General features: G+C 37.6%; 1 protein-coding gene across 8 annotated transcripts; it reads right to left on the bottom strand.

Annotated features, from left to right (window-relative positions):
• Window positions 1-1600: 1600 nt before the first annotated feature.
• Window positions 1601-10031, bottom strand: LOC121707228. Of its 8 annotated transcripts, none has more exons than XM_042089630.1 (16): window positions 9943-10031; window positions 9159-9453; window positions 8776-9072; window positions 8590-8631; window positions 8238-8285; window positions 7109-7177; window positions 6001-6060; window positions 5614-5643; window positions 5194-5217; window positions 4452-4532; window positions 3467-3652; window positions 3349-3378; window positions 3227-3267; window positions 3062-3125; window positions 2701-2741; window positions 1601-2576 (listed from the first exon to the last, which is right to left on the bottom strand). In XM_042089630.1, the coding sequence occupies exons 1-16, from the start codon at window positions 10000-10002 to the stop codon at window positions 2454-2456; spliced, it is 1491 nt and encodes a 496-aa protein (XP_041945564.1). In that variant the 5' UTR covers window positions 10003-10031; the 3' UTR covers window positions 1601-2453. The 8 variants fall into 8 exon arrangements, 7 of the variants coding, with proteins under 7 accessions (XP_041945564.1, XP_041945566.1, XP_041945563.1 ...); XM_042089632.1 differs by having other exon boundaries at window positions 3349-3383; window positions 3467-3485; XM_042089629.1 differs by having other exon boundaries at window positions 3227-3378.
• Between the last annotated feature and the right edge of the window lie 7244 nt (window positions 10032-17275).

Genomic DNA, 17275 nt, shown 5'->3' with positions numbered 1-17275 from the left:
AAAAACTAGATGTAAAATATGACCGCCACTCAGTCCTGTACATCCGTTCCGCGAAAATAAATCACACTTCAATTTGTCTCCATATTTTACTCCATCCCCCACTCTTGAAACTTTTGTGTATGCTTGTTTGGCATGCCTGAGTGTGTGTGTGCGGCTGCACAGAGAGTAGCCTACTGGTGCTGAAAAGGTGAATAGATTGTAGAATAGCCAAAGAAGATGTAGCACTGTTATAAAACCTTTAACATCTCTAAACAATCACAAGTAGGGCAGATCATCACAGTTCATCCATTGCAACTGGATTGATGAAAGGTCACTTACACCTGTAGGCTACATTGTATTTGGGAAAAGCAAAAGGTATCAGCATAATGTTATTTATTTATTTATTTATAAACAAAAACATCTCTGTCAGTTCCATGCCGTTTTCAACAGCTATCAAAAACAAAGGTCATTTTTGGATGGATGGATTTTTTGTGAATGTTTCTTCTTCTACTTAAGATTTTAGTCATCTTTAGTTCATGTAATACTTTATTGTCAATGCACAAATTAAGTAACAGTAGTCTGAAACGTTATTGTTAATGCACAAATTAAGTAACAGTAGTCTGAAACGAAATGCTGTTTTACATCTAGTGGTGCAACTGACATGTCCAAATGGGCCTTGATGAAATGCGTCGCTAGACTGTTCATACACATTTTAACGGGCCAAAGTTGAAGAGCTGTTGTCCGTTATTGTTCGTGCAAATATAGGCTGATTCATGTTCCCTTGCATTGTGTACATGTAACTGAGGTCCATGGCTAGTCTGGCTTTCACCAGACCAACCTCAATCTTTTAAGAAATCAAAGAGACTCTTTGAGGTATAGCTTCAAAGTTTGTGCACGTCAATGTTAATACCAGTGAAAATAAATGTATCTCTCTAAGGAAATGGAAATACACATTTTTGTCTCTGTAGAAATGGGAAAAAGCATATGTTTGACTTTCGTATAGACTTTAGAGGAAGCAACTGAGGGAAACAGGTATGTGACTGCCTGTACGAACACTGAATTTTTAGTGTTTCTTCACAATGACTTAGTGGTGTCTTTGAAAGATCCTGTTCCTATTACAAAACACTTGACATTTTGAGTCAAGAAGCACAAACACAGTCTATAATCTGCCCCCATAGCATAGCTTTGTAGCCACCTGACTGTACTCACCACTAACAGGATAACGCAAGCTATGTAGCATGAGTTTTATGTTTTATTTTTTTTCCTACCTACATAACTCAGTGACCTTGAACAACAGGGCCCTGTACAGAATTCAATGTTGACGGTTAGTCGACTGGTGTTTAGCAGGATGCCACAGGTGACACAGACTCGCAACCGGGTTTGGGAATCAAACCCAGGTTGACTGTTTGGCAGGTGGGGTCATTACCGCTGCTCCATCCCAATAATTTAGTAAAATAGTTAGTAAATTTGACTATATAATGAGAACACAAGTCAATCTTATGAATTTTTGACATTCGATCTGAAAAGCAACATTTCCCTTAATGCCTCATTGAATACAGAGATCATGCAGTTATTGTAATCATTTATTTCTATATAGGGCAATTAGTATCAAACACAGGACAAGCTTTTTAAGTATAATTACAGGTGTAAGTAACTAAAGAAATCATATTCATTTTAAAATATTCAATAATTAGCTTAACTTTCATCATTTCCTTATTATATGGCTCTTCAAAATGCTGCAGAAGGTTCTATTAATATGAACCTTCCCAACGTTTGGGGGTTCGATAATTCTGTATTATGAAGCTGCAAAAAAGAAATGACTGCTGCCAATGGCAACGGGTTTTGTGCTTCTGATTCAAGTCTTTCATATCATTTTGAGCGTAGTTCGTTCACTTATTGTGAGCTTCGTTGAAAGGGGCAGTCAGCAAGCAATATGTAACAACATCAGCAACTTTCAAGCTCTATTGTGTGACGAACTTGTTTGTTTTTAATCTGTTCCTCGGTGGAAGCTACGATACAGTAACCAAATGATGTGTTAAAATGTGTGAAGGTTCTTTTCTCATTTTTGCAAGGAGGCATAAGCAGGATAATGTATTGTCCACTGGTCATTATCAGAAAATAAGTCTCTTCAGGACGAAGCAAGACAGGTATTTAAGCAATAAGCCATAGGTTACACTGATTTTAGAACAGCTAAGATTTCATAAAATAAAATCTTCAAATAATAAAATATTTCCTCTATCTGAGTGGTTGTATCAAGTAATGGTAGTGCATAAATATAGAACGAAATGTGGTCAAGGTGTATGTTTGTGCTGGATTTTACAACGGCTTTGAACGCAATTCAGGCAATCATAATCAAAAAACAGAACTATCCGTTTTAGAAATATATTATATTCCAATAATGACAAGTGGACAATACCCTATCCATTACATAACATACTGTACGTATGCAGCTGTATCAGTGTATCTGCAGCAGACTAGGCCTCGGTCATGTCCTGCTGTGTAACTGCAGGACTCTTGTGGTCCTGCAACAAGCTGTACGTCTGGTCCCTTTGGTTGGAGACACTTGGTATGTCAGATATAGAGCTGTAGACATGAGACTGGTTTGCGTGGCAGAACAAGGAGAGCAGAAGTGAGTGAGACAAATAAATACACATCTAAAGCACAACACAATACAACAGCACAACACTGTTACAATAGAATATATTGGAATAGTGTACTCACATCATCCTGTCCAGAGAATACATCTGTCTTTTTATGAACATCTGTAAGAATTAATTAACAGAGTCAAATGTGATTTTCATGCTTTATAAAATTTGTGTACTGGAACATGTAGAGGACTAGAGTAGTGTTTTTGGGAATTTCGCCTATTTTAAAGAGCTTTGTGCGCATGTGGGTGATGGGATATGAGTATAAGCATCTAAAATAAGATACATCTCCTGACTTTTCAAAAACATAAAACACAAACACATTTCCCAATGTTACCTCTGTGTATCTCTAGTACAGTTCTTTCCCAAATGATTTGAATAATGTGGAAGAAGAAGAAGAAAGAAACTTTGTAAACTGAAATTAACCAAAACGTTACCTGGAGCTACGGTCAGGGGTATTGAGGTGATCATGGTGTAGGTTCCAGCTGTATCATTAACAGTCTGAAAGATGAAAGAATGCAGTTTGCATTTTCACTGTTTTCCATTACTGAACAAGTAATGGTGAGATAATGGTGAGTATCAGTGAGAGTAAACATACTCACTCTAACTGTATTGCATGCCATCACAATGTCTGAGGGATTATCTGAAGCACAAAAAAAAGTAAATTGGCATATTCCTCCTGATACATACATAATAGTGGGTGTGAACACATATATGATCTTACTCTGTCTGGTCCTGGCTGGAGTACCTGTTCCTGTACTGTGTAAGATGTACAGGAAATCAGTATGCTCCTTTTAAACAACAAAACATTTCTTTGGAAAGAATGAAACATATGGTCTTACTTTTGGTGTTTATGTTTTTCTGAAAGAGAAAACAATGTGTATCAGGTATGTATAGAATGATGCTGTACAGTATCTTTCTTTTAAACCAGAAGCATGTAACCTGGTTGACATCAGGCAGCATATCTGAATTAAGGTTGTGCAGATCAAATTCAAATTTGCTAACAGGTTCATCTGGGCCCTCCAAGGCTAAGAAAAAAAAGATGTGTTAGTCAAAAACTAACAAGATAATTCCTTAAAGACATACAAAACATGCAAACAACAGTACATTTGACGCTGATATAAGCTTGCTAACAACAGTAACTCGTGTCTCGTGATTTAGTTGGCCATGTTGCCATCTGTGAAATTTTCATGTGGTCTGACCAGACCTATAGGAACACTCAATGTACAGTATCAACATTTCCCTCAGCCACTCGGATGGTGAACTAATCAACAACCAGAGGGGATGACGTTACAGTTTTCAAATTTGAAACTGGTAGTGGTAGTAGCAACACTAGCAAACATTGGAGAATTGTAGCCAAAACAATTCCAAACATTGGTTCCTTACTGCAAACACAGTTTATTATCAGTTTGCAAAAGTTAGTGGTGAAGTAAGTAACATTAGGAATCCCTGCTCAATGCAGTTGTTTAGGCTGGATCAATGATCTAAAAGTTAACAATATGCCTGTTAGGATGCTATGATGGAACATCCCCCACTGGAGTGAATTCTAATAACTTTTTTACAAAGTGAATGGGTTGGTGAAAACTGGCTATTTCAGAACCACGTAGTGCATAGCCTAAGCAGCAAGTGGGAATGACAGGTGTACATGTTCTTCACATGAACACGTGCCATCAAAATGAATTTCAAGACTACCAAGAGCATCCTATAAATCATCCATCTGAAGTGTCAAAGTCCTACACACTATTGCCCTCACATCATACAGTATCAGAATATGTTTGCCTTGTCCTAAAGCCATTCTATGAATAAAATGTCATGACTATCACATACGGCATTTCCATTTGAAACAGACTGCGAACAGGCCAGTCAGGAGAATGCAAGACGTCACCGCTATGATGATCAGCAACATTCCTGTTGAAATAAAAAAAAAATAGTGAGATGCACACATAATTAAAAAGATTATGGTTTTCAAGAAATAGGGGAAAAGGAAGGACGTGGGGGAAATATAGAGAGCAAAGCCTCACTACTTATTCACATTTGTTTTGGTGTCTTTAGGCTTGTTTTGTTTGTCTCACATCTTGAGCTATTGAACTATGCGGCACAGCTAACAGGAAGTGCAATGACAACAGTGCTGGTGGTAACAATCGAGGTCCGCATCATAATTAGAAGGAAGAAATAGAAGGAAGAAATATTTTAGAAAGATCATTGTATTTTGAGTAAGTTGTGAAAACAAATTAAAATTAATTAAAAACTTTCTACACCACTGAAATTAAAGAGAGATGTAGATTCGTCCTCAGCAACTCATGGAATCTCTGAACTAACATACACAATAGTATTACATTATTTAAAATATTCCCTGTATGATTTTCTCTGTACACAGCTAAGATCGAGTTTGTCCCAACACTTGACTGTGCTTTATATTGTCTTTAGAATTAGGATGAGACATTAGCTAAAACAAAAGTACAGTGAATCAAAATGAGGTCTGATTAATCACGTCCTGTATGACAGTAACAGAATTCACATAAACAGAAGTGTCAATCTGGAAAGAGATGTAAAAAGAGACTTTACTCACCGATGCTCAGTGTTCTAGCTGTAGCTGTGAGAAAATAGTTGATTCATGTTTTTTTTAATATATATGAACGGTCATTTGTATATATAGGTATGTTATACAGGTATAAATAAATATAAATCTGGCCTTTGCAGTGTGATATATGTGTAGTGTCACGATTAGGGAAAGCACTTGACAGTATAAACACATGTCTGTGTGTACCTAAAACTACAGTATATGGGTGTTATGTTTTTACATTTTTACATGTTTTTAAGTTCCTGCTTAAATTGACATTTCATTTTAAAAGTACACCACTTCAACACATCATATTAACAACATTGGGATCCTCTAACAGATGTATATTGTAGATGTAGGTGTAAGGCCTTGTTAGGCAGAGTGATTATGAAATTAATGTGATAATATGATAATTAATATTTCACTTACCTGAAGCATCTGTGGCATTAAGGGTTTTACCTGGTGACACGAAAGAGCATTGTCCATTAACCTTTCTGTTGTATTTGTGTTGTATTTTGTTTGTTCCCACAGTTATTAATCAATGAACATTCAACATTAATCATATAAACCGTTATTAGATCTTTTGTCATAATATGTTTCATGAACATTAATAGAAATGTGTTAGAAATATATATATATATATATACATATATATATATATATATATATATATATATATATATATATATATATATATATATATATATATATATATATATATATATATATATATTTCTTTTTAACTTCATAGTCACATTCAGCCAGACTAACTAGGCTGACGTTCATGTGTATTTTCACAAAAAGCAGGAAACTAACCTGTGTGATCAAGTGTTGTGGCATCTTTGAGCGTCACATGCGTTGACTGAGACCTTAAACCTAAATGGAAAGTTGTGCAGAGTAATATTGTGATGTATTGGAAATTCTCTTCTTTATCACACCACACCAGTGGTGGATGCTACTACCTACGATTGTATAGATGTGTGTATTAGTGGAAAAAAAAAAGTGTGGAAATGTACCAACATGTTGAGGAGTCATGATTCTGACAGCTAAGCATATTGTGCTTTACCAGATAAGGTTTCTTGATTTCTTCTGGTCTATCGCTGGCCAAAGGTCTCTCTCTCCTTTCTCTGACCTCTGGGCCTCTCTCTCTCCCTCTCTCTCTTTCCTTCTCTTGTTTCTCTCTCTCTCTCTCTCTCTCTCTCTTCTTATTTTTGGGTTTGGTCTTTATTTTACTTTATGTTTGATGACTTGTTTTACCTGGTACTGTATATTCGACATTCTAGCTTGTTAACTTGTTAAGTTTAAGTTTGTTATTTGGTTAAGCTTACTTTGTTATTTTGTTACTTTGTTACAGTATATTTACCCATCTGAGTTTTGCTTTACATTCAATTTAAGTGATATTGGTCACATTTACCTTTATGGTTTACTGGTTAATAAAATGTTAATTCACCCACCATATATATATCTCTTCTCGTATGCCAAGCTTCTCTTTGCTATAGTTGATATTCTACTTGGTAATTCAGCTATTCTGATATTCTACTTGGTAAGTTCAAGTTCTTAATTTTATGGAGTCAGATTAATCGAAGCTTCCCTTAATGTTACCACTGCTTCACCAGTCTGTCACATGTTTAATACACGTTTTTTACTGTCTACCAGTACCGATATAAATGTACATTTTAATAAATTACATGCTATAATTTAACATTAAAAAATAACAAACCCGGCAATGTTGTGTCAAATTCTGATGAACTGATTCAAACTCTTGACAAAGTGAAAGAATACTTAAATAAAGATACTACCTTATCAATAGACATATCTATAATTTTACCATTTCTCAATTGTATTTGTGCATCTTCATAGCTGTGCAGCAGCATCACCACTGCCGAAATGTTCTTTGAAATACAAGCTAAAATACGTTACATACCAGAAAATGAGGATGTTGAGGTTGTCTCAGGAAAAGGTGTTGAATGATTTGTCTTCACATTGATGAGTCCTGTTGATTGGGGTCAACAAATACAGTGCATGTCATAGTATTTCATGATATTTTATCTATCTATCTATCTATCTATCTATCTATCTATAGTCTGGTGATAATAACTGATCCCCAGGGAAATTCTTTCTCTGCATTTTACCCATCTGTGAACACACACACACACACAGAAAGTGAGGCACAGTGAGCACACAGTGAGTAGTGAACACACACAAGTAAAATCCGGAGCAGTGGGCAACCAGTGCTGAGGGTTGGGGGTTAGGTGCTTTGCTCAAGGAGAACTCAGCTGTGGATGTGGACATGGGCACCCACTTCAGTCATTGCAGAGCGTTGTTAAACCACTCCTTCCGTCCTCATTTTTCTTTCCAGTCAGGGATCAAATAGGCCACCCTTCAGTCACAAGTCTGATTTCCTGACCAGTAGGCCACGGCTGCCCCCTACTACAACTCTACATATGGACCCTTTCAAGAGAGTTCCATTATCAGCATCATAGTTGGCCCCACAAGACTTCCCTTTTAACATTCCATATGTTATCTTAATGCAGAGGAAGTAGATTGGGGCCCAAATAGAACGTTCAAGCATTGTTTTTGTTTTTATTGTTGAAAGGGTCTATTACTAAACTGGGGGCTGTCAAATGGGTGCACTAGATTGGTGGTTGATTGGGGGGTACAAAAAATATTTTAGCAGAGTGCCTAAATATTAGCATGTATGCCCCCCCATCCCCCATCTCTCCATGCCCATCCACAATTTTGTCTTGCACAAAGTCCTTGCATGTATTGCATAGTCAGACAGATAGGTGTTTTAAAATATACTACTGTATACACTAAATAATCGCCATAGCACCCCTGAAAAGGAAGAGAGAGAAAAGCAACTGTTTATCAAAAAGGTGTTTGTGGGAAAATACTCCATCTGTCTAATCTGTCTTCAACTGTTGTATCATCTTTGAAACAGATGGAATTTGATAGATTAATTTTGGATCTAAAGAAAAGTCCACAGTCACACCAAGAGCCATTAATGCTGTTTCTATTACTTCTCTCTAGCCAGAGGTACACATATGACTTACCCGTTTCTGATGATCTTATAGGAACGTTGGTGGTCTGGGGCTGGTTTCCTGTTTCAAGAAACCACATTTAATTCATAATGCAAGCATGCTTGGATCATGTCTCTGATTCACTATATCTAAATATCTTGTTTTTTTTTGTTTTTTTTACTTTTTTACACTTTTTATATTCCAACATCATTTTATGCCGAACAGCCATTTCTCAACTGTTTTAGCATATTTGGGATAGTTCACTGAGCGTCTTGGGGTTAGTTCTTTAAGAGAACTATGTGTGATAGACGAACTTTGGATCTAACAAGACGCACAGACCTACATTAAGAACAAGTGATCTCTATTCAGGAGAGTTATAACTTACCAGCTCCTGATGATGTCACAGGAGTATTTGTAGTCTGGAATCCTGTTACAAGATATCATTTTCAATTCACAGTACATACTGGATGTTGTTAAGATCATCTCTGATGCACTATACAAATATCCAATAAAAATACAAAAAACAAAAATAATACTATACTTTACTAAATAACATTTTGGTAATACTCACGTTGAATGGTGTAATCATCACTGCGTGGAGAGAGTGACGGAGGTTCTGTGTTCACTGTATAATCACAGCTCACCCCTCTGCTTCTCACTGACTGCAGACGTCTGAATAAATCATTCTCCTCCACATAAAAATGGCAATTTTTCTTTTTTTCAACTTTTAAGTAGAATTCCTCTTCATGTCCAGTATAAAGTTGACAGCTGGTGACATTCCAGGACTGATTGGGTATTTCACAAACAATGTGGAACTGTATATGTGCTAAGTCATGCTGAATGCTTACAATGGGTTTCTGCAAATTACCTATCACCAGAGACAATACCAGAATAAACTCATGAACAGACGGACAGACACTTCATTTAGGAAATCTGATGCTTTTCTGCACTTACCCAGCACAGACACTAAAACAGAAGAAGAGTGATCAGAGGGACTTTCAACACCAAGACTGGTTTTCACAGTGTAGTAACATTTCACATGAAGCTCTGAAGGAGGGTTTATATCTCCCCAAGCTTTCATCTGTTCCCCTGTGGGAGACAGCTGACATGATTGTGCAGGCTGTACATGGTGTTTTCCAACAGAGAAATAGCACTGAGATACTGCAGGCCGAGGGACTGAACAGCACAGATGGACTGTGTCTGTTGGCAAAATGACTGAAGACGATACCGACAGCTGGTTTTGGAAATCCTGAAGCAGAAATATAAATGTACTTCATCATTGTCACCAGGGACACAAATAACACAATCATTTAAAAGTGAATTGTTTATGTTGTGATAATTGACAAAAATACCATTATTGCAGTCTTTTATACAGGTTTAGATTAATCAACTGCAACTTCCGATTCACTCTAAAATGTACAGAGAACATATGAAGAGTTCAGATCCAAAAGCCTTTAAACGGCACTTTTGTCAAAAATGAGATAATGATGGTGAGTGAATGCTCTCTACACATAATATACGTTAATCAAATAATTTTGCTTCAAGTCCTGCTAAATACCTCCTCCTGGTCTGAAGTATTGATTTGTAGGCAGAAACCTATAGGAGCCTGATTAAAAAAAAAAAGCCCATTTAAAAGAAAAGTGTTCAGGCGGATTTAGAGGGTTTTGCATCTGAACTCTTCATATTTTTCCAATACACTGAAGTTATTTGAAGGATTTGATTAATATTTGAAACTCACCATGGGCCTCAGAGAACAAGAACAAGCCTTAAAAGGAGGAGACATAAAAGAGTCATGCATGTGCAATCATCAACTCTGCTCCCTGACTATTGATGTCACTCCAAATGTATTCCATTCAGATGTCACTCCAAATGTATTCCATTCAGTCAACATTGAACACATTGAACATCCAACTATAAAGTGGATATAAAGTGACCTGAAAGTTAAGTGGGAACTCTACCTATAATCTACCAAGAGAAAACTGTAGAGGCACAAGATTGTAGGGCAACACACGTTCATACATAATACTTGGTAATGAGAGGTACAGTATGTCTGTTTGTTTGCTTATTTGCTTATTATTTTTCAAAATGTACATACAGAGGTGCATACATTATTTCATAAGCTCATTGGATAACTCAATGGTTGAACATGACGGCAAAAACTAACACAGGAACTACTTACAGTATGGAGAGATGACCCAAACCAACTGAAAGGATGACAGAAAAGCTGTGAAAGCTGTCATTGTATCCATGTACATGTCTGTGCGAGAAATGAGAACAAGCAAGAAGTGTTTCAGCATAAAGTTCCAATGAGATAAGGAAGTACCTAACCTACTCTGCTGTCAGGCCAATAGGAAACCCACAACCATGTTGCAATACAAGCATTACAAGCTGTGACACCGAATTAAGACAAATATTCACGTAAACCTGTAGACATATTATATGGGCAGTCTCTACTTATTGTTTTTTAGATTGAATGATGTGCCTCAAATAATCAATACAACACATCAAAAAGCACTATTCAAGACAGATGTCTAGGCCCTATGTCTTGTTAGAAGGGCTATGCCCAAAGTGTACTGGAAATTGCTGACATGGGCATCAATCAAGCCTCTCTACCACTCAGGCCTGCAAACAGGAAGGACATGTAAAATAGAGTCAGTATGTTTGAATACATTGAATATAATAAACTTGACAAAAAAGCTAAAGATAATTTGGTGTTCAGACTTGAATTCCTTTGAACATCTCTGGAGGGATCTGAAAATAGCTGTGCACCAACGCTCCCCATCCAACCTGATGGATCTTGAGAGGTTCTGTAAAGATATGTGTGCCAAGATAGATAGATCTTTATTGTCATTGTATGCGATACATTGAAATTCTGTTGGAGTCATCCTCTCCAAATAGCAGCATGGAGTAAAAAGATTAAAACAAATATATATAATATACAGTATACAGTATATAATATACTGGGGTATATTATATACACACATACACCAGCACATTCTCACCCAAGCACATCTCACACACATTCATCTTGCATATACACATTAATTCCATGTTCTCAATAAATAGATAGAAACAGTAAACAGCAGTTATTGGACTGAGTCAGATTGCACTGAGGGGTGTGTGTGTGTGTTTATGATTGGATGTGTGAATGTGTGTATGATTTCTGTAATATGTTCACAGCTCTGGGGAAGAAGCTGTTCCGGAGTCTATTTGTGCATGTGCTGGGGGTTCTCAGTCTGCCTGAGGGGAGGGGGGTGAACAGGGAGTGTTCGGGCTGTGAGGTGTCCTGTCTGATGTTTGTGGCTCGTGTGAGAAGACTGCTTGAGTATAATTCACTCAGGTTTGGTAGGGGGGAACCAATGATCCTCTCAGCTGCCTTGCCAACCCACTGCAGGTCCTTTCTTTCGGCTGCTGTGCAGCTGGAGTGCCACACAGTGCAGCAGTATGTCAGTCTGGAATATGAAACGTGTGGCTTCATATGAAATGTGTGGCTTCATATTCCAAAAGACTTGAGGCTGTAATTGCTGCCAAAGGTGCCACAACAAAGTATAGAGCAAAGGCTGTGAATACTTATGTACATTATATTTTCATTTTTTATTTTTAATACATTTGCAAAAATCTTTTTTAAGTTGTCATTATTGGATATGTGTAGAATTTTGAGGGGGAAAAAATCTATTTAATTAATTTTGGAATAAGGCTGTAACATAACAAAATGTGGTAAAAGTGAAGCGCTGACGCACTTTCCGTATGCACTGTATATCACTCATACTACTGCAGAAATCAACTCAGAAAACACAAAAGATTAAACATACCAGCCAGAAAAAATAGCAGTGAGCATTGTTTCATTGTTCATTATACAATGGTTCACTTTAGTGTGTTTATGCAGTAGTTCACACATTCAGTTAATTCTATCTTTTTAGGAGTAGCCATGTATTAAATAATTTAATTTCTCATTAAAGTATATGTTGCCGGTTTTCTGATTTGAACACAAATATCTGTATTTAGTAAGATTGCTTCAAAGAGTGGGACAACAGATGAAATTAAAATGAAATTCTTCAGAAATCCTAAAAACTGACTATTCACTAAGAGGGATTAAACAAAGCTGTCAGACTATAAGTGGTTTTCAAAGAATAGGGAAGTAACAGCTCGCAAAAAGACCCAACACCCAAATTATCACACACACCTTAACTGTGGTTAAACACACATTTCTCAGAAACTTAGACTTGACGATGATGTCACCCTTAGTTAAAACTATACCTTGCTTACATCTGAATCCTCATCAAGGAAAATACAGGGGGACCTGTAAATGATTTGACTTAGCGAATCTGTGTGTGTTATACATTTTGGCAAGGTTGTTTGACCCAAAAATGGTGTTTGAAAACAGAGAGAATGCTGCATGTCTGATATGAAGCCGTCTGTGGCAACTAAACAATGAAAAATCCCAGACAATTAAAACAATGAGATTCACCTCAGAGAAAAATAAAAAGGTATATCCTGCTGAATAACCTGAGCTTTGTTGAAAGTATCTACATGCAAGTTCTAAATTCACAGTCCAAACAGCAATTAACAAGATGGCTGTATTTGATTGGAGAAGCCAAATACCCAGAGAGAACAATCAAAGTCAAGTCAAAGTCTGCTTTATTGTCAATTTCTTCACATGTCAAGACATACAAAGAGATCGAAATTACGTTTCCTACTATCCTACGGTGGAGACAAGACATATTTTACCAATTAGGTCCACAGACAAACATAACATTCAAGTAAACAATATAAAAAGTAAAAATAAGAAGGCACATACAATGAAGAAAACTAGATGTACCGCATAGCGGTACAAAATATGACCGCCGCTCAGTCCTGTACATCCGTTCCGCGAAAATAAATCACACTTCAATTTGTCTCCATATTTTACTCCATCCCCCACTCTTGAAACTTTTGTGTATGCTTGTTTGGCATGCCTGAGTGTGTGTGTGCGGCTGCACAGAAAGTACCCTACTGGTGCTGAAAAGGTGAATAGATTGTAGAATAGCCAAAGAAGATGTAGAATTGTTATAAAACCTTTAAAATCTCTAAACAATCACAAGTAGGGCAGTTCATCACAGTTCATCCATTGCAACTGGATTGATGAAAGGTCACTTACACCTGTAGGCTACATTGTATTTGGGAAAAGCAAAAGGTATCAGCATAATGTTATTTATTTATTTATTTATTTATTTTTTATGTATTTTTAAACAAAAACATCTCTGTCAGTTCCATGCCGTTTTCAACAGCTATCAAAAACAAAGGTCATTTTTGGATGGATGGATTTTTTGTGAATGTTTCTTCTTCTACATAAGATTTTAGTCATCTTTAGTTCATGTAATACTTTATTGTCAATGCACAAATTAAGTAACAGTAGTCTGAAACGTTATTGTTAATGCACAAATTAAGTAACAGTAGCCTAGTCTGAAACGAAATGCTGTTTTACATCTAACCAGTGGTGCAAATAACTGACATGTCCAAATGGGCCTTGATGAAATGCGTCGCTAGACTGTTCATACACATTTTAACGGGCCAAAGTTGAAGAGCTTTTGTCCGTTATTGTTAGTGCAAATATAGGCTGATTCATGTTCCCTTGCATTGTTTAACTGAGGTCCATGGCTAGTCTGGCTTTCATCAGACCAAGCTCAATCTTTTAAGAAATCAAAAAATAAATAGCGGGCAGATCAGGCTGGGTTCACCCAGCCTAGTCCATAGGCACCCGATATTGTTTAATTTTCCGATTGAGATATACACGCTCTGGCTATTCTAAATGCAAAAATGCATCAGGGAGTTATGACAAAACGGTAACTAACAAACTAGATCCTAATAGAAAGCTTCCCTAAGCTACAGGTAGGATTATAAGGTAGGCCTATTTACAACATAAATTGTCAATAGGCTATGCTGGCGACACAAATAAAATCTCCTTTGGAAACCAATGGCTTACGCCTTACAGTATCAAGCGGACTTAAACTGTCATATCGTGGCGAAAAGTTGTAATAACATTCACGCAGCTCCATGAGTCAAGGAAAGCGCGAATGAAGTAGCCACTTCTAAATGGGACCCACTACACAGTAGCTTAAGGTGTTTTGCTAAAGCAGCCATAATGAAATGAAGGTGTCATTGTTTGGATACTTCACACACACGTGCTTTTTAATTTCACAGACTACAACTACCAAGCTGTAATCAAAGCACATCGATTCCCCTCTCACACCCTGCACGCACTTAAAACAAAATAAACAGGCGTCTCAGTCTCACACATGTATAGGCAAAACTGTATCAGACCGGTGTAACGTTGGTAAATCTTCCATTGCACAGAATGATTTTGTAGCACGTGCAATAAATGACAGTCGAAAGATACAAACTGTGCTGCTATACATTTGCTTGGTATAACCGCATGTATAGTTTTCTACAAATGCAATAAATCAAATGCCTCCATCACTCAACCAACGCTAACGGTAACATTACCTAGGTCCTTATTGATATTACAAGATTAACGTACCTGCAGTAAAAACCAAGCATGTCCGATAAACATCCTCAGATTTATTTCGGCTTCAAGAAGAAATGGGAATTACACTTCATGTGAACATCGTCCTATCCTTATTAGATGTTCGCTGCGGTAAATTACAGTCCTTGTATGAAGAGTCCATTGTTTTTTCCAACCCACTTTTAACTTCCAACAAAATTACGTCTCACTGCAACGATGCGCCATCTAGTGGACAAACGACTACTTCTCGCCAATACTGAAAATGCAGCCATGATGATGATGATGAATATTTATTATGACCGCCGCGCAGCGAAGCGGCGGTCATATAGGTTTAGTCAGAATTTTTTTTTTTTTTTCTTTTTTTTTTTTTTTTTTTTTTTTCTTTTTCGCATGCCCAAATTTCCGTCAATGATTCCCGGGACACTGAAAGACCGGGGTACACGAAACTTGGTGGACATGTAACCCCACATGGATAGCATGGAACCATCGTTTTTCGTTTTGATCTGTAGCCCCCCCGCTGGACTGGACCCCCGAAAGGAGGGTAGGGCAGACACAGTTTTCTGTGAATATCTCGAAAACCGTAGGGTTTAGGAGGACCATTTTTTTTTTGTATGTTGATCTCAAGGGGCCATGTCAACCCATTCCATAACCACTCATTTCATGTATAGCGCCACCTAGTTAAACACAAAAAAGTAAAAATGAGGTGGTGTAATTGAAGGTATCTGTGACCTAACATAGTCAAAACTGCACGAAATTGGAAGTGTAGGATCATTATGACACCCTCTGTATGCACGCCAAGTTTTGTGGAATTCCGTTCATGGGGGGCCACACAACAAATTAATTTATGTTACTATACACCAACTGGCCTGTAGGTGGCCGGAGACAATTTTCTGTGAATATCTCGAGAACCGTAGGGCCTAGGAGGTCCACCTTTTTTTTGTATGTTGGTCTTAAGGGGGCATGTCAACCCATCCCATTACCACTTATTTCATGTATAGCGCCACCTAGTTAAAAATTAAAAAGCAAAAAATTAGGTGTTTTCATCTCAATATCTCTGGCTGACAAGGTCAAAACTGCACGAAATTAAAAGTGTAGGATCATTATGACACCCTCTGAATGCATGCCAAGTTTTGTGTACTTTTGTTCATGGGGGGCCTTACAATAAAATAATTTATGTGTACATTTAGTGACGTACACCAACAAGGATTCCTGGGACACTGAAAGACCGGGGAACACAAAACTTGGTGGGCATGTACCCCCACATGGATAGCATGGAACCGTCATTTTTCGTTTTCATCTGCAGCCCCCCCGCTGGACTGGACCCCCCGAAAGGAGGGTAGGGCAGACACAGTTCTCTGTGAATCTTTTATGGTATGTTGGTCTCAAGGGCCCACATCAACCTGGCTCATAATCACTCATTTGTGATTCCCCCCCCCCCCCCGGTAAAAAATGAAAATCAGTAGGATTAAAAGAAAGCCAAAATAAATATTCATCATCATCATCAGAAGTAGTCGTTTGTCCACTAGATGGCGCATCGTTGCAGTGAGACGTAATTTTGGGGGTTTGTGGGTTGGAAAAAACAATGGACGCTTCATACAAGGACTGTAATTTACCGCAGCGAACATCTAATAAGGACTGGACGATGTTCACATGAAGTGTAATTCCCATTTCTTCTTGAAGCCGAAATAAATCTGAGGATGTTTATCGGACATGCTTGGTTTTTACTGCAGGTACGTTAATCGTGTAATATCAATAAGGACCTAGGAAATGTTACCGTTAGCGTTGGTTGAGTGATGGAGGCATTTGATTTATTGCATTTGTAGAAAACTATAAATGCGGTTATACCAAGCAAATGTATAGCAGCACTGTTTGTATCTTTCGACTGTCATTTATTGCACGTGCTACAAAATCATTCTGTGCAATGGAAGATTTACCAACGTTACACCGGTCTGATACAGTTTTGCCTATACATGCGTGAGACTGAGACGCCTGTTTATTTTGTTTTAAGTGCGTGCAGGGTGTGAGAGGGGAATCGATGTGCTTTGATTACAGCTTGGTAGTTGTAGTCTGTGAAATTAAAAAGCACGTGTATGTGAAGTATCCAAACAATGACACCTTCATTTCATTATGGCTGCTTTAGCAAAACACCTTAAGCTACTGTGTAGTGGGTTCCATTTAGAAGTGGCTACTTCATTCGCGCTTTCCTTGACTCATGGAGCTGCGTGAATGTTATTACAACTTTTCGCCACGATATGACAGTTTAAGTCCGCTTGATACTGTAAGGCGTAAGCCATTGGTTTCCAAAGGAGATTTTATTTGTGTCGCCAGCATAGCCTATTGACAATTTATGTTGTAAATAGGCCTACCTTATAATCCTACCTGTAGCTTAGGGAAGCTAACAGCTTTCTATTAGGATCTAGTTTGTTACCGTTTTGTCATAACTCCCTGATGCATTTTTGCATTTAGAATAGCCAGAGCGTGTATATCTCAATCGGAAAATTAAACAATATCGGGTGCCTATGGACTAGGCTGGGTGAACCCAGCCTGATCTGCCCGCTATTTATTTTTT

This window comes from Alosa sapidissima, chromosome 4 (assembly GCF_018492685.1).
Source record: "Alosa sapidissima isolate fAloSap1 chromosome 4, fAloSap1.pri, whole genome shotgun sequence".
Classification (NCBI taxonomy): domain Eukaryota; kingdom Metazoa; phylum Chordata; class Actinopteri; order Clupeiformes; family Clupeidae; genus Alosa; species Alosa sapidissima.
The sequence above is the reverse complement of the archived record's forward strand: the minus strand, read 5'-3'. Positions and strand labels throughout refer to the sequence as shown.